Genomic DNA, 18,464 nt, shown 5'->3' with positions numbered 1-18,464 from the left:
GCGCAGTCAGCAGAGGGGAAAAAAATGAATGTATGAATGTATTTCACAGAGACAAGGAAGAGAATCTAGAAAGCCCAGTTCTCCTTTTGTATTCAGTCCTTTTCCTTTGTGTGTGTGTGTGTTTCTGTTGACAGGACAGGCAGGGCCGGTCATCACGATGATGGATTCTCTGAGCCGCGTACTCAGCTTACTCAGTTTCACACAGCAACCCCCCCCTACACACACACATGCACAAACAAATATACGAAATGCACACTCTTCTTACATTCAAGGAACATTTAGGAATAGCACGCAGTGACTAAGAAGGAAGGAGGCTGGCTGTCTATGTCATCATCACAATAAATCACTGTCACTGTGATAGCAAAGCCATCTTACATAACCAGGCAGCAGCCGAAGCTTTGCTTTAACTTGAAAACACCACCTGTCCTGATGCTGCCCCTGCTACCGTCTTCCTCTGTTTCAAACACATTTCATAAAATTTTATCGGTCGGAGTTAAAAGCAGAGCCGTGCCATGCAGCTCCCACTAGACTCAACGCTTCGCAACAGAACAAAGTGCCTGTTCAGCCGGCGTTTATGTACAGCCGTTTGTCCTCAGCATGAGGATCCTCATGATAAACCGAGGTGACACGCACAAACCCTGCAGCACTAACTCACTGCCCATTACCCTCTACCCGTCTGAGTGTGTGTGTCTGTGCATGTGTGTCTGTCTGTCTGTGAGACAAAAACAACAAAGACAAAAACAAGCTTGCTCAAGTGTCGTATTAGCGACCGGTTCTAACTAAGACTCCTTATGCTAATCAAAGCTAAAGGACCTGTAATTGCAGCAAATGCCAGCAATGCAAATAAGATTTCTGATGTAAGAAGTATCCTGCCTCATCAGTACAAATCACAAAGAAACCTTCCTACTTCCCCCAAATTAAGCACCTATAGATGACTTTGATTAACCCCAATGAAATGCTGGAGTCCTGTCTTGTCATTGGAGGAAAATCATCTCCTCATACAAGGAACGATGATGACACTGAGGCATTTGGTTTGAGGGCAGTACTATGAATGCCTGCAATGGGCCAATAACTACATGGTATGGTTCTTGGCTCCTAAGTGTTACACCATCGCTATGGGTGCGGTATTCTTAGAATGGGTGTGTGAATACTCCTAAATAATGAGCAAGTTTAACCAGTGAATTACCAGCCTTCACAGCTGGTGAATATCCAAATCACAAGCAAAATTTATTTTGAGAGCTTCTGAATAGGGCACAGGGGGCGAGCTGGCGAAATAAATGCAATAAAAAAAAACAAAGGGCCTGGCTTCTACACACACAAAGCAGGCCCTACAAGCAGGATACATTTTTAAAGCCTTTCCAGCATGTCTAAGTACCAACGTCCTGTGATTTGGGGACACCAGCTGTCAAAGCTGTCAACAGCAGCTTTACAGGTGTACTGAGTGATTTTACTTTTTTTTTTTTCACAATCTACACGTTGGGGATTTGTTGGCTTTTTGACCAAGAGGAGTAACTAACTAAGCCATTTCTTATTTAAAAACATTATTTTGTCACTTAGTCACAAAAGCTCAGTTTCTAGCCTTTATCTTCACTGAAAACATCGCCCCACCTTTCCAAAAGCTCTGGGTGAAAGATGGTGTTCTAAGCGGGAGCAATCAGTGTCGAGGCAGATTCTGTTCTCACGCCAAAAGAACTCACTGACAAAGCAATATTAATTTCCACTGTGATATATGAGCTTTTCAACAGATGTCTTTGTTGGATCTTTGCTCCCTCTTCGCTGGCTTACTCATCTCTACTGCGCAAAGTGTGCCAGTGAGTAATTAATTAAGTTTTGTCTTACCAAAGTAAGTTAGCCACCAGGCCTGGAAGTCACAAAGAGATCCCTCTGGATGGGACTCACCCTGGGGAGGGAAGGCAGAACAGCACAGGGAAACATTTTCACCAACCTCCAAACAAGGCACCGTGTTTGAGTTTAGTGAAACGGACAAGAGAAACTCACCATGACATATGCTAGGCTGTCGAAAAAGGCAGCTACAGTCAGGCTGAGAATCATCTTCTGTACAGAGAAAATGAGAGAAAGACATGAAAGGGGATTCTCTAACAAAACATCCCTTGTAAAAATGCCAATGTATTTATATTCATTTAGAGAGAAGGGCAAATTATAGATCAAATGATCACTGATGTGGCTGACAGCTTGGCATACAACGTCCCCGGTGACAACTCTGTGAAAACATCACAGAGGAGAGTTTCCTTAATTCCTTCTATACAAACTGTACTCAATAGGTTGTTTTTATTAAATAAATCAATAATCTGAGTGCTACAGAACGTTAAGAGGATATCTGCTTTGATAACCTGACTATGCCTATAGAGGTTATTACAAACTGTGGCTGTGGTAGGTACATACAAGACAGACATACACACACACACACACACACACAGAGCCCTCTATCTATCTGTGTCCAGCAATGCCCCTGCCAAGGCCACGGAGGCAGAGCAGGGGGGCGAGGAAGAGGATGAAGAGGAGGAGGAGATGGAGGCAGAGCACTAAAGACTATTGACTGACAGATAACCTTTGAGAGGAGATGCAGGTAAGGAGGGGGGTTTATGTGGTGTAAGAGGAGGACGAGGAAGAGCAGGAGGAGCTGAGGCCACTATATGCAACCTGGTCCAGAGGTAAAAGGATCCATCCGAGCTCCATGTTAAGCTGTCATTTACTTCTGATAACGTGTAACGTAACGTGTCGCGCTGCTAAACCTGACAGACCTGCTGGGCTGGTTTCAAAAACAAAAATTGGCTTCAGAGTCCACAAGCTGCACATTCAAACCAACACCATAAACAAAAATGTATGTATTTTAGTAAAATAAAAACTCTTTAGGATCAGAGAAACAATATTTATGTGGAGGGAAATGAACATCTAATATTGTTCACTGCATACTCAAACCTAAAGTGTAACGCAAATCCCTTCATTTGGAGAGTGGGAAAAGCACAGGACAGTAGTCATTTTCGCAGAACGACCATGACACACTTAACTACACAACTGAATAATCAGTGCATTTTAATTAGGTTCAATTATGAACACATTTCCAGTGGCAACAAGAGTGAAAACATTTGGTACGTTGTCGTGTACAAAATTTACCTGAGCCAAAGAGTTATATCTGCGGAGGAGCCAGATCACAAACAGCATGAAAAGACTGGGGAGAGAGAAGAAAGACAGCAATGAGACGTTTCTTGCTAATTGCAGGGGCAACAACTTAAGCAGCCCAGGGCATTTACTGCTCATGTACTATCTTACCGCATGTAAACACAGCATAACAACTCCAACACTAATCCCTGCAGGCTCTTTTGTAAACTTTACTCCTCTACTTACTCCTGACTTTCTTGTAGTAAGATCACTGATCATGAAAGCAATGCCTGTTTAGACTGAAACCAATGAAACCTGTGCATTTGTCAGAAAACCTGCCAACGACCTGACTGGCAACATCTGAAGGACAGAATTGCTGCCAAAAGGTAATCAGAACGGAAAAATGGTGAAGCCAGACGCAGTTCAACCCATGTCCACTGGATGCCCGGACGCCTTTCTATAGTCTACAGCCCTGGGCCAGGGTTTGAGAGACTTTGACATAAATTATTTAGTTTCAAAACACCACCTTGAATGCAAATCTTAAGCACTAATGCTGCAGTTACATCTACCAATTAGACTTAAAAATACTTTTACTTAATTAGGGACAAAACTTTTTCACATACAAGGTGTGGCCAATACAACAACACCGCACACTATAGACTCTAAGATGAACACTGAGTTGAATCAACACAGTGTCAACAACAGCGGAAAATTATAAGCTTTACAATAGAAGTATTCATTACAGGGTTACTGTAAAGGTTCCATTAGTTTGCACAAGTTAATATTATAGCTGACTCTTCCACCACCCAACATGTCACACGGCCACAACTATTACAAGAAGTCTCTACAGAAGTTAAACGTGACCAATGATTACACACTTTTCTAACAGTTATACTCAGATATAATACAGAATTATTCTTAGGACTTAGTCAAATAAATAGTATGTCAATGTTTCCCTAAATCATGCTTTTTGGGTGAAATAAAAGTTATTGGTTCAAGACAAAGCGCAGAAATGAAAAGTGAAATAACTGGAGGAAATATTTACCATCCTGCTAAGGAGAAGGTTCCTGTGGCTCGTTTTACTGTTAAAATCACCACCTGTAAATCAGAAACAATTCATTTCCATAAATGATAAAAACAACATGTCAAGGTTGACTTGTGCATTACTTCCACCATGTAATGTTTTCAAGCAAAGAACTATGGAAATTTGCTGAGAAGCACAATACAAATGTTGTACTTTCATATTATGATCAGGAGCTTAGACATTACTGGTTTGACAAGACTGCCATTTGTTTAAACATTTGTATGTTTGTGTACAAACCTGCAAGCATGTGTGCAGTCAAAGGAAGTACGATAAAATAGTATAATAGAATAATAGAATTTGCATGCACTTGAGGTAACCCCAGCATCAGAAATGTAAACACCCAGGACATCCAGCATGTTTATGAATGTCACCTCCTCATGGAATGAAATACAGATAGGCTGATGTTTTAACAGGGCAAGAACCTGACACTCTGCATATTTTGTGCAAAGACACATCCAACCTGAAACTGAGAGCTGCTCTGAGAGAAACAAAAAAAAAGAAGCAGAAAAAAAAGCAGAAGAGTGAAGGAATGAAAAGAATGAGACATGAGTCAGTCCTGTATGTTTCAGAGAAAATGAGGGACAGCACAGAGCAACACAGAGCACGGCACGTCCACACTATCAGCTGTGCAACATCAGTATACACATCACCTGTAACCTCGAAACAGTCACAACAAAGAACTGCCCTTGATTAGTCTGATAAGCTGTAATTGCCTGTGTAAAAGCACTGCTGTGTCATGTGCTAACCTATATAGAAAACAGGGTCATATAATGCAAAAAAAAATCCAGAAAATATTTTATATACTAATTTGTTTTCTCAGTAGCGCAAGAGTTCTGGCTGCACTGCTCAGACAGAAAAGATCTGATTTACTAAGACGTATATTCTACAGACATTTTTTTTTCTCTGAGGTCTTTTACCAGTTTATTAGTTTTAATTACGTTTGAATGATTGCTCCCAACATGGTGCTGCAGGGGTGGTAAAAAGGTTCAAACTCTTTGCACTTTGTTATAAAACACTTTCATGAACAGTGAATCTCGGGACGATCTTGGCCTTAGAAAAGTTTATTATGTCTAACAGGGTTTTCTTCTCACATCACCTGTCACACAAACATCTGTATCATAGTTATCTTGGGCAATATATACAATATTATCATGCCCTTTGATTCTTATCTAAAAGAGCGAGCACTGACCAGCCTACGATAAGCCTTATCATATTAATAAAGATTTAACTGTACATTTCAAATAAGTAAAATATTAAGGGCTGCAACTAATAATCATATATTTTCAATTACTTGACTTATTATTTTCTTGTTTGGTCTTTAAAATATCAGAAAATCATGAAAAATGCCCATCATAATATCCAAAAAGTCAATGTGACCCATCCGTCAATCTAAAACCCAAAGATTTTCAGTTCATTATCACATATGGCAAAAAAAACCCAGCAAATCCTCACAATTAAAAAGTTGGACCAAGGAAATGTTTTGTATTTTTTCTGTAAATGATGTGAAAGTTCAGCTCTAAAGCAAAAAGACAGTGTAAAACCCATAGACATTTTGCAAACCTGTCGCAACACATAATTCATTACGTCCCACTCACTAAAGTCCACAGTCGACATCTATGAACATGAATAACAACTTAAATCTGTGACAGGTGCTGCTCGAGTGACAAAGAAAAGAAGATGTTGCAGGCATGTCAGCAGCACACAGGATTTAGATGCATTGACTAACTTATTATTTTGCCTTCAGTTTTTCACTAGAAGTGTGATGCAAAACTCAAACTGGGATAGCTGACTAGGTCAGCGTGGTCCATCTGTATCTAGGTTAGTCAGTGTGCAGAACACTGATCAATTGCTTGCAATTATCAACGACTGCTTGTCAGTAAAAGAGAAATTTTGGCTCAAGGCAAAACAACATTACTGCAGCATTCTTCCCCTGTTATAGTTGGGCAAAGAGAACAGAAGATAACCTGGAGCCTAAAGCTGCTGGCACGCAAACATATACCTACACTCATTAACACATTCAGTGCACCAGATACAGCAACAATTCTGTCTCTAGTCTCTAAACTGCCCAGCATATGCCAACTAGATTCAGCAAGAAGGTGCAATTGATCCAAATAGGGTATTTCTTAACTAGGTTATTCTGTATATAAGGGAAATATTAAAAGGTTTATCAATATTTTCTTACACAAATCCACAAGGTGTGGACTCAACCACATGTTAATTAAATGAAATCTATATTAAAATTATATTTATGAAAATTAGTTTCTGTCTTTGACAAGGAGGTGCTGATTGTAGCTTTCTGTCAACACTGGTTGGTGGTGTTGCATTGGATTGCACCACATTGTACGATTCTCTACTTTGTGTGAACAAAATAACAGGAACAACTTACAGTACAATGCAATCAAACAAAACACTGTGCACCATCACATTTGGCTTTCGTACCTCAGCATGTGCCCAGTGCTACAGTGCAATGATTGTAGGTATATGGACTACGTGCATTGCAAACTCTCCCAGCATGCACTGGGGAAATAGGTTCAGACACATACCTCAGTTTCTGTGCTCCTGCTCGTTTTTTACAGGTGTCATTCTTTCATTCGTTCTGTATTGTGCTGCACAATGTTTACACTGTTTCCACACAAAGTTAAACAACGAATATTACATGCGAACGTGTTCAGACTACAAGCAGTGTTGGTGCATGAATGAAACTTCACTAAAAGTTCTTAAAAACTAGCTTTAACAGCATCAATAATTTCCATCAAAGAGAGTTCTGTGGTTATATGGGTTTTAGACAGTATTTATACTTTCTTTGTTAATCTAGTCCAGATCTGACAAGGACAACGGATTTTGATCTAGATCTAGTCTGATGTTGTCTAGATGGAGGAAAAGCAGTGAAATTGACTTTTTTTTTTTTGTTTTATAAATAAAATAAAATATGTAAATAAAGATAGGCGGTAAGTAAATTTAAAAGGTTTCACAAAACTCAGAGTGGGTTTCAAATAGTGTTTAGGCTTTAACCAGAAAGTTTAACCCTGTTCTAGAACAATACGTGGATGAAAAGACGGAAAATTTCTCGCTCAACATTAAAGTTTTAGTTCACTGTAAGCTAACAGCAGCGTTATGAAAAAAACATAACGTTGTCTCACGAGCAACAGGCCGATTAATATAGCTAGTTAGCATGTTAGATTACTGACTGTCCAGCTGAGCCGTTACAGTTTACTCCCGTGAACCACACAGGTGTCAGGCCTCCAATCATCGCCTAATCAATCGACCAAAGAATAAAAGTCAGACAGTCAGTAACTTCCAGCGCCAAAGCCCTGAAGTAAGCTAACACTGAAACAAACATTTAAGCTAACCAGCTAATTAGCTATACAGCTAAAACCGAGCACACAGTGACGTTAGCTACTTACGCATCGATAGTCTTCTGAATTAAAAAATACGCAGCGTGAGTCGTTGCTCATTGACTTTGAATTTTGACTGTCCATTCTGTCTCACAGTGATTCTGGGAATAATTTCGCTTGAATGTGTTTTTGTTTTGCTGTAGCTCTTTTTGCACTTCCTGTTTCTACGGTGCGCACAAAGGGACAAAAAGTACCACAGCCCGTTTGAGTCAATGTGTCATAGAGCCAAAGGTCTGTGAAGACCTGAGTAGCATATTAAAACTCAGTTACTGTTTATTCGTTTATATATTTTGTACTTGAGTATGACAAGTTCTGCTACTGTAAACCTCTATTTCAATATATGCACTACAATATTTTTCAGCTAAAGCATCAAATATAAAATCAATTAAATATTTTTATAAAATACACTGCTATAACTTATACTGCCACACAATGAATGTTTTTACTTTCAAAATTTTAAGTACTTTTTTTTCTCATAATACCTGCTTTTAAGTTTTTCAATACTGTACTTGTACAGTATTGAACTTGTACTTGTAATAGTGTATTTTTACAGAGAGGTATTAATACTTTTATCCAAGCAGGGGATCAGGTAACCTTCCTGTAATACGCTGCTCAAAACACCCATGTTTACAACTTGATGAACATCTTCTAATTGAAAACACTAACACAATGTCTCATGACACATCGCAGCCACAGCAATGTTTGGGTTAGTAAGACAGATGGGACAGTACAAGCAAAGCAGTTAGCCTCAGACATTCACCTCAAGGTTAATGATAAGATTATCTCAGTGGATGTTTTTAGAAACCAGCAACCTCATTTACAGTCAAATGCAGCAAGGCATGTTACCTTTGTCCTAAATGTGGACAGCAGTGTGGCCACATTGCCTGCAAACAGTCTGATTCAGAGAAAAGAAATTGTTTTCAAGCTCTGTCACTTTAAAGATAATTGATTAGAACAGCTTCCCTCATTTTTAATTTCATCCACATATGTGTCTGTGTAATGTATGTGTTTCTGTGTACATCTCATCTATGTTTGTGAGGACCAATTTTAGCATAGGCTTTACAGAGTGAGGACATTTTGGCCAATTCGCACTTTCTGACACACCTTAAAATGACTGGTTGACGGTTAAGACTTGGTTTTAGGGTTCAGATTAGAATTCAGTTTTGGTCGGGGTTAGGGTTACGGAATGCATTATGTCAACGAGTGCCCTCACAAAGATATAAGTACAAACAAGTGTGTGTGTGTGTAAGAGAGAGAGCGCAACTAAAACTAGGAAGAAGGTGTGTTGGACTCTCTGTTGACCTATTGTGACACTGAAACTCCAGCTGCACCCATTTCTCTTTGGTGGCCTTTGAGGCTGTCACTGTCAGTTACTCAGGCAACAATGAAATCTGTTATTTCTTCGTTTCACCAGGCAAGGTATTACATAAAACAACACACGCAAGCACGTGTGCAGACAAGAAAAATTACCTCCCTTTGCGCTCCCTTTAAAATATGTATAAACCTAAAAATAAAAAGCAAACTTAACTGATTCCAGCGCATACGTAATTGTCATGCATGTGTATCCATGCAACAGCATATATATTTACTGTGTGGAGCTGATTCAGATTAAACAGAACATTCAGGTTTTTAGTGTTGTATTCTGCAATAAACCTGATCCACACTGTAGTCTGGGAAATCTTCACTTCACACAATTCAGTTGAGAGAAATTAAATCAAAGAATGGTCTTGGGTGCATTCAAAACGGTCCCATACTATGTTATACTATTAAGTAGTACTTCATTTTCCCCCTGACTCTTTTAGTTTGTGAGTTCAAGTGGTTCAAGGTGTTGGCACTTGAAGCTTAACTGACAGGCTACATTCTTCAGCCTGCAGGTAATTTTAAATCTGCCTCTCCCTTTCAATACATTTAACTGCTTCATACCCATATAAACAATTGTGTTTTTGATAATTTCTTTTTTACAGCAAATAAATTAACCCACAAGATCAACTGTGATTCTTTTGCTGTTTTGTTTTTTCTCTCTGGAGTCCTACTTTTCCTCTTGACTTTGTTTTGGAAAAAACAGACAATACTGCAGTGTAATAAACTGTCTCTCTGCTACAACAGGCCACTGTTATACTTCACAAACACATAAGGCAAAATCATACAAGGGAAAAAAAAATAATCAAAGAATCCCATTCTGAAAGTAAATGCCTAGAGCTCGAAACAAACTTTAACTAAAAATAAAAACTCTACAACAGCATCACGTTAGCAACAGTTCTGACTAACTCTTTGCAAGTGTTAACATGATGTCTCTTCAAGGCAATCATTACATCACCTGTTTTCAGAGCTGAGGGGATGGATACGAAAACACTCCCAAGAAGAGGTGCAAACAGCTTTGTTTCTATCCTTATGTCTTCATGTTTTGTTTGACATTTTGTCAGTTTACTCTGTACAGCCTGGTCCTTTCCAAATCTCTGAATAGCTGCTGACATCCTAGATTTCTTTCAGCAATAGATGTGGTATGAAATGACTGTTTACTCAATTATTAAACTTCTCTGGTCCTGAAGAAACAGTATGACAGTGTTTTTAGAGACAGAATGACGAATTTGAAGACTTTAAATGGATAAATATGAAGATTTATCAAGCATGCTTTTTGTCTAACATTACTAAAAAATGTTTTTTGGTCAGAGGTCCCTTAAATGTCATGTATTCCCTTGGGGTATGCATTTAAACACATTTTGTGTCTACTGTATAGGACTGATTCAGTTTTTGTGCTGTTTTTTCTAATTTTTAGAACAAACAGATTCATGAAAAAAATCCTACACAACAAACTCAGTACATTCATATAAAAGTTTTATTTTAGAAACAAATATTATCAGTACAAAAATGGTGCAGAAGGTGCATACAAAAGCACTGGCTAATTTGGGCAGACGGACATCTCCAGTAATACCTCAGTAGTAGCAGACAAAAGACAATAACAACAATGCATCTCATGGAAACCATCATTATTCTCTATGCAGAAGAATTATCAGTTGATTCCAGTTCATTGACCATGTAGGACATTAGGAGATCATAGGCAGCTGAAATAAGCATCTGCCTCCTTCCCTGCAAAGCACAATTTAAAGACACAGACACATCAGATTTGAAGGAGCACTGGTCACACACAGACAAATGCATCTGAACGCACTAACATCATCAGCATCCCAGACAGGACGCTGAATCTTGTGTCAGTATCCCCCTCAGAAGGGCAGTTCAAATGACCGGTCCTGTTGTTCATGGAGTCCACTTCTTCTTCTCCAACTTTGAAATAACAGTTGACTCTCAAACGGTAGTAAATGAGGTAATAAATTATACATTAAATAAAGATTTAAATACGTTTCATCTGTGTATCACAGGAAATGAATGCATGGTGTGTACAACACTCTGGAGTGCAAAACATATGGGTTTGGTGTTAAGTACACAAATGCTTTCTACAAGATCAACACATCGACAGTCAATACCACAGAGTAGACCAACACCACGTAGGCCTATGGAAATAAACGAGCCGCCTTTTGCCCCTACCATTCAAATGTTTGTCCATAAATTTCATCAGTAGTCACAGCAGCAGCAATAAGGCCTGTTGACAAGTCAGTTCAGCCAGTCCAAGAAAAAAATCTAAGCTTTCAGTTTCTGTGGGCTCCGACCTTAGTGCCCCCATCCTCCGATGCCAATCTCCTGTTTGTAGCGTTTGGTCAGAGAGTTGGCCTGCTGCGTGAGCTTGGACAACACCCCTTGCAGCCCGGTCAGATGGTACTGGAACTGCTTCTCCAGATCTTCGTCCTCCTCTTCGTCCTCCTCGGAGAACGATGAGGATGCGGAGGAGGAGGTGGACGCGGACGAGTTCACGCGGGTGATCTTCATGCTCTCCTTGCGCCTCTCATCGGCTGCGGCGCACCGGACCCCCCACTCGATGTCCCTGCGGATGGACTTGAGCTGCTGGTAGTAGCTATACATGTCCCCCTCGTCCTCGTCCGATTTCAGGGAGCTCATCTCCCTGTCCTCATCAAATGGGACATCCCGCAGCAGGCTGGGCACCATGATGGTCTGGTCCATGTTGTTCACGGCGCCGATAAAGCGGTTCATGGCATTGAAGAGAGAGTTTTTCTGGTTGGGGGTTTCTGACAGCTGCATCATCATCTTGGCGAAAGTTTTTTTGTCCTTCAGGAACAGAAGTGAAAGCGAAGATCCGTGTTTCTTGTCTCGTTTGTTCTCTTCTGAATGCCCTGCTTTGATTCAGGACTGATCGGCTTAAGGAAGCGGCTGCTTGTCTGTAAAGCCGCTGCGGGGATTGGCTGTCCTGTGAGTCAGGCGAGTTGCGCTGGTAGATGAGCACGGTTCTTGAGTTTCCCTTTCGTTGAGTGTTTGTGCTCTTCTCGTTCGTTCTTATGTGCGTGGAGACGGGTGCGCCTTATTTATGCATGGGGTTTCGTTCTCTAAAGGCGGTCCCACGACCTGTTTGTCCTGTTCTCCCACTGCAGTTGTAACCGGACCCAAATGACCTGAAATAGCACACAGCACAGCAGAGAGGTTTGGCACATTTTCTAGAAGAGGAGTGGCATCACTTTGACAGTTAGGAGATACCCATCTCCACAGAATGCAGATATCCCTGCATATCTTAACAGAAAAATAAAAATCTCCAGCTCACCTCTCAGTTTTAAGTTGAATTTCGACCAGTGCTTTTACCGCGCGTAATTACGCACAACAGCTGTCAGCTGTCTTTAAACACTGTCTCATCTCAAACCTCAAGTGGTAACGTGGTATGTGCTGTCCTGTAAGCCTGTACTATGATTTGGCTTCCGGTGAAAGAAGCGCTGAACATTACATCATCACATCCCCACATTCTGTTCCAGTGAGCCAGACAGAGACACGAAGGGTGAGGCCTAACCGAGCTGACCGGTGTTATGAATATTCATTGAACAAGCCATCAGCCCACTGATCCAGCTTCCAGTAAAGCCAATCACATGGCCGTGTGAGTTTTCGAGGCGGGACAAGTCGACGTTGGACCAATAACGAGGACACTCTTGTGTCGCTCATTTATTGAAAACAGACACAACACGTGGTCCAGCTCTTAAACTTTGAATAATAAGTCATTTAATTCATAGATTACCTTTCAGTGTGTCACCCCCAGCGTTGGAAGAAGTATTTAGACCTTTTATTTAAAGTAGCCTAATAAACTAATGTAAAAAATACTTCATGACCTGAAAAGCTAGTTTTAATTAGTTCATATAGAGTTATAGTGGGTGTTTTGGTGCAGGTCTGCTACACAAATGGATCCTTTTCTTTCCTCTTTCCTCCAATCTCTGTTTTTGGGAAATATAAGCGATCTGAACCTTTTTGTGGCTCGGGTTTTATGAGCGGCCCCACGAAGTTCCTCAGCCTCCTCCCAGATCCTTATTCTTCATATATGTCAACAAACTATCTGTAATATCATCCTGATTTTCCACATTGTAGTTTTTTCCATGTTGGGCTGTTTTGGATGCACAACATCTACGGCATGTCTGCATCTGTGTGGTATAAAATCCAAAACTGAAAAGTAACAACATCTGTCATCAGTGGATTAAAAAGCAGAATATTTACCTCTAAGATGTAACAGAGGAGAGGTATAATGTTACATAAAGTGGAAGCAAAATTAAGCATAACTACCTCAAAACTGCATTTATGCATAGTAATTCAATAGATGTAGCACTAGTTACTTCCCTTGGTCACCCCTAAAATGTGTTTCATGTTGTTCCCTCTATCATTTGTGCAAGTGTTCAGTTCATTTTTAGGGAGGCCACATGAAAACGCACCTGGAGATCCACTGATGTTCAGCACAACCAAGAGTTAGATAAAAAAGGAAGACATCATAGCAATAAAATTATAAGTGAAATAGTGAAATATCTGGTGCCACATCAATGAGCATCATCAAAATACACACACACACACACTAGCAGTCCCTGCAGGACTATTTCCAGCCTGATTATTTCCTAACAGGGTAACTTTAGTCTAAGCCAGTTACAGTACTGACAAGCTTTTCAGATTACACTTAAAACCGAACTGTTGCACCAGTCAGTTTCCAGCAGTGATGGCGGATAGCTTATTTCTCTCCACTCTTCTAACTATAGCTGCTGGTAAACAGGGGGACTCCCACACAGCCTCAGCATCAGAAATAGCCTACCATTAGTGCTCCTCACAGTATGTGTTCTGGTGGATGTGCTCAGTTTGAAATCTGAGCTTTGGTAAACACTTCTGGCCAGACTGAAACTGTAGAAACATGTTTTCCACCGTGTGGCCGTCAACAAAAAGGAATCTGCCACGGGTCTGGCGTTGCAAAAAAACTTGCCTGACCAATTAATATAAGTTCATTTTAAAACAGGCCCACATTACTTGAAGGGATGGACTCATCAGAATGATATGAATGAAGGAGAGAAGAGGAGGCGGTCCTGAAAAGGTGGCTTGAGTGATACTCCATGCCCAGGAAAACTATTGGCACAGTTTGTTCCAGATACCAACAAGTGAATCACTGTGAAAAAAAATTGTTGCTCAGCAAGAATGGGGAGAATGTGAACATGAATGGCAAAACCTGCTAGATGAGTTTGTCTCCACTCTGTCTCTCTCTGTCCTATCTTACTTCCGTCTCCCCTTGGTCTATCCCTTGTTTCTTTCTTTTTTCTAACACAACTCCTTGTCCTGAAGCCACTGGTCGCAGGAATATTCACAATATTTACTTGATCAAATGTTGTCATACCAAAATGTAAAAAAATGCTTTGATTACACCTTGATTATTAGTAAAACATACTAAAAGTATCAAAAGTAAAGTACTCTGTGAGGGGCCCTGTCCGTTTTGGATTTCTCTTACTAATTAATTAACATGCAAGCAGCGTTTTAATGCTGTAAGTTGTGGTGGTGGAGCTAATTTTGACCATTTAATGTACAACAATGCATTGTATTGTATTAGTTTAGATTTTTAGCATTACAAGTTACAAACTAACTAGTAACTATAGCTGTCAAATAAATGTAACGGGAGTTAAAGTCTCCCTCTGAAATGTAGTGGAATAAAAGTGCAAAGTAGCATGACATGAAATACTCAAGTAAAGCACAAGTAATTCAGAATTACATGAAGTGCAATGCACTTAAAGTATCTAAAGTAAATTCTTAAAATACAGTAGAATAGTTCCTGTCAGTGTTATATTATTATATGTTTCTATTTAATGTTACTACTCATGGTGAAGCTTTTTTTAAATAACCTTATAAAAGCCTTCTGCTGATGAGCTTACTCTAACAATCTATCATATATCGTATGTTCGCAGGTTTTGTGTGTAAAATCTTATCCTGCAAAATAACTACTGACTTATTTTACTTGAAATGTAACAGAGTATAAGGTGGCACAAAGCTGAAATACTCCAGAAAGAGTACAAGTACTTCAAAATGATACTTCAGCACAGTTCTTGAGCAGTTCTTGTGCTAAGCCACTTTTCATTACTGCCTGAAGCCTGGTCCCTGTCCCACCGCACTCACATCCCTTGAATCCCAGATCTGCCTTGGAAACAAAGCTACACAAACACAAATGGACTAATCTCAAATCCCCCAACTCAACCCACCCCGCCCCACCCCACCCCCGCCCCCTCAAGATTAGCTGATTCCAGATCCGTTTAGAAAAAAAAAAAAACAGGTCAGCAGAGCAAATGTGCACCACAGCTGAGAAGAGATCAGATAAGAACTGGAGCTGGCTTTGCTCTCTCAACAGGGCTGTCAATCAACACCCCACCTCGCTGACTTCCTCTATTCTCCTGTGAAAGGCCTTTCCACTTGTCAGAGGACGCACTGTGCCTGAATGCAACAGTGAAACCTGGATCAGTTCGGAAGGGTTTCTCGATTGTGTGTCATGTCAGAAGCTGAGCATCCACCGATTACGACGGGTGTCATCATCATCCCACAAGGCTTCAAAGAGTGAGAGAGGGGAGGAAGTGGAAGAGGAGGTGGTGGAGGGCGGGAGGCATGGGGGTGGGCTGCTGCGCTATAGGAACAAGCAACTTGAGTGGGAACTCTAGTACTTGTCATCACAACTGCATGTTTCTGAAAAGTGTGAGGCAGGGGTGTCTGAGTTCAGCAGGGAAGCTGGAGGCAAAGCAGCAACAGCAATTAGAACAACAGCAGCAGCGTGAATAACAGCGACAACAGCTCATATCACAAACAAACGGGTGGAGTGGGACGGTCCTGTTATATTACTATATAAGGTAATAAATGAGGTGTCACTGTGGATTGAAGGGAGGGAGGTTCTGTGCGAGAGAGAAAGCTTGAGTGCTCCCTCGGCAAGTTTTTGAAAACCAATAAGATCATATTAAACCAGCAATTCCCATTATAGATTTAATGATTTTTAATCTGATTAAACTGCCATTTAAAAACACATTTATTTCACACTGATCCACGTGAGCCATTTAATGTCATGATCTGAAGCTGGTGGTGTTCACTAAAACAAATTATTTTTCTGACAAGCAGCTCTCAGTGTAGCACACCTGCATGTGGCGCTAACATGGTACAAATCTGTGTCTTCAAACCCACCAGAACATTCCCTTTAAACAAACAACATTATGTTATAAATAAAAAATAGATGACATGAGATGTTGTTGAGGCCATGTCTCTGTATTTATTTTGGGGAATTTGGGAGATTTAGCAATCTCAGAGGAGTTTACAGGTGGAAAAATTACATGATGATTTGGGTGATCACTATCTTTTGTATTTAGTATATTTAAATTTGTTTACTGTAAAGCCAACAAAATAAATGAATAATTAAAGGACTCACAAGGACTTACTTCAGTGTTGTGTTTGCAACAGCTAAAAGTACTTAAATCCATATGCTGTACAGCATCAAACATGAATTTTGTGTAATCAGTGTAAATATAAGTTTAATTAATTTCAAGTTAATTCAACTTTTAAAAATATATATATACATTTTTAGACCACTTCACAACTTCTTTAAGTCATGTTCTAATCATGGAAGCCATGATTAGAACATGACTTAAAATCCTTTGTCTTAAAATGACGAGAGTTCACTCAAGTATCTAAAGAAACATGATCAACATATTATTAGCAGACTTCCCAGCATGCATTACCCACTCTCCACTCTCCTGTGGGTAATGCAGGTGCTTTTGACAGGTAAGTGTTGACAAGAAAGGAAAACGTTTAGAATAAAAACAAGACAATATCTCTGGTTCTGCTGCATCTATGCTTATTTTTTTGTAAATCAATGTTGACATAATCGTGTTATAGGAGTGCAGTGCCAGATCGGTGGAGTACGCTTTTAAGTTGCTGAGGCATAGAAAGAACAAGCTAAGTTTCCTTGCTATGATTATGTTTAAGGTTAAGTAAATACAATTAAATTTTACCACATGTCCTCAGTCTTTCTAAACTTTTGACTAAAGTCCTGCTTGTGATGAGCCACCACGGTTGAAGTGGGTCAGTGTTACTGTTCCAGAGAAATCAGCTGCTTGGTTTATGATGACATGAGACACAGTGGAATTAAGTTTAGTTTTCCTTTGTGGCCTTTTGTTACAAAAAGACATGGGCGGATTAACCTCCTAGGGGCCCTCGTTGCACAGATCGGTTGACCCCCCCACCCCCACTATACGTGGCAGTTTCATTATTTCCCCCAGGTACCCTGAAACCCAGGGCAGACAAAGCAAGACATTATTAAAGAAATTATTCTCAGATGTAAGATAACGAAAATGTTAGTTGGTTACAGCCTTACAGCATGACTGAGTCACTGTGATCAAGCTTTTCTGTGTTAATTACTGGACACAGAAAACTAAAATTATAAAGAACAAGCTTCAAACAAACGAGCTCCATATGAACTAAAATAGTTAAGTTTCTCTTCAAGACCAGGGCCACAAGATGGAGGATGGAAGACCAGTCATCGTTATATTTCAGTAGTGCAAATTTTTAAAACCAATTTTCATAAATGTGTCTGAAATTTACTCATCACTTTATATTTAAAATATGTAGGCAGACTGGAACTTTTTTTTTTTTTTTTTTTTTTTTTGTCATCATTTGGCTGCTCTTGAACGTGCCTGTGCGCTCTTCAGTCCGAGTCTGTGTGCGTGTGTGTCTGTGTGTGTCTGTGTGAGTAATAGCGCTTCCGCGGTGGCATCTCCTTTCCAGCCCGTAACCCATTAAGTGCAGCTATTCGGGAGGCGGAGGAGAGGAGGAGAGGAGGAGGCAGGGCGCGGGAGCCAGCGGCACGCACGCTCCATTAACGGACCTACTGCCGCGCCGCTCTGCCGGTAATTTGCGTAACGAGATTGGAGGGAGCGGTCTCCCCGAGTAACAGCGTCGCTTCACACCGCTTCTTCCGGCCTTGTTTCGCATGCAGTCCACGGCAGCAGCTTGCGCAGGAGGAGCGGCGGACGGAGAAGGACGGTGTGGATGCGTGTGTGTGTGCTTCTCTTTCTCCCACACATGCGGCTTCCCCTCATGCCCCCCCCCCCCTCTCGCCACAGCTCCGTTTTCCGCTGATACCCAAGCGCCATCATGTGGAGTAGGATGGTGTTCAGTGTCTGTGATCAAGTAAAACTTGCTTCGTGAACTCAACTGGATGTCAGACACAGAAAATGCCAATAAAGTGAGAGAAAAACCCTTTTTCGAAAAGCACTGAAAATATAAATAGCCTACATAGATGAATATACACTCAATAGGAGTTTTAGTAAGAGTGTATAAGATATGGATGAGATTACATTTAACGGTAATGGTATGTAAACAGCAGGAATGAGATAAAATAAAAAATGAAAAAGAGCAGGCAGACTGAAGTACCTCACAGTTTCATGTGTTTTCCTTCAGGCTGACTCGTGTTTCTGCTTTTATGGCAATGT

General features: G+C 40.4%; 2 protein-coding genes across 3 annotated transcripts in view; both read right to left on the bottom strand.

The window, feature by feature from the left end:
- Window positions 1-7,761, bottom strand: part of si:dkey-100n23.5 (cyclic AMP receptor-like protein A) — a 45,647-nt gene extending 37,886 nt beyond the window's left edge. The window contains exons 1-5 of one of the 2 annotated variants that reach the window (XM_041057947.1): window positions 7,609-7,761; window positions 4,166-4,218; window positions 3,136-3,190; window positions 1,999-2,055; window positions 1,840-1,900 (exon numbers count right to left, since the gene is read on the bottom strand). In XM_041057947.1, coding sequence (XP_040913881.1) covers window positions 1,840-1,900; window positions 1,999-2,055; window positions 3,136-3,190; window positions 4,166-4,218; window positions 7,609-7,683 — 301 coding nt within the window. In that variant the 5' untranslated portion in view covers window positions 7,684-7,761. Of the gene's footprint in view, window positions 1-1,839; window positions 1,901-1,998; window positions 2,056-3,135; window positions 3,191-4,165; window positions 4,219-4,441; window positions 4,522-7,608 lie in introns of those variants that run through there. The other variant, XM_041057948.1, reaches the window with a different exon arrangement.
- Window positions 7,762-10,417: 2,656 nt separating this feature from the next.
- On the bottom strand, window positions 10,418-12,022 carry mid1ip1a (MID1 interacting protein 1a). Its single transcript, XM_041057923.1, has one exon. It carries the CDS (start codon window positions 11,755-11,757, stop codon window positions 11,266-11,268), a length of 492 nt encoding a protein of 163 aa, XP_040913857.1. The 5' UTR covers window positions 11,758-12,022; the 3' UTR covers window positions 10,418-11,265.
- Window positions 12,023-18,464: the final 6,442 nt, after the last annotated feature.

This window comes from Toxotes jaculatrix, chromosome 15 (assembly GCF_017976425.1).
Source record: "Toxotes jaculatrix isolate fToxJac2 chromosome 15, fToxJac2.pri, whole genome shotgun sequence".
Lineage (NCBI taxonomy): Eukaryota > Metazoa > Chordata > Actinopteri > Toxotidae > Toxotes > Toxotes jaculatrix.
The sequence above is the reverse complement of the archived record's forward strand: the minus strand, read 5'-3'. Positions and strand labels throughout refer to the sequence as shown.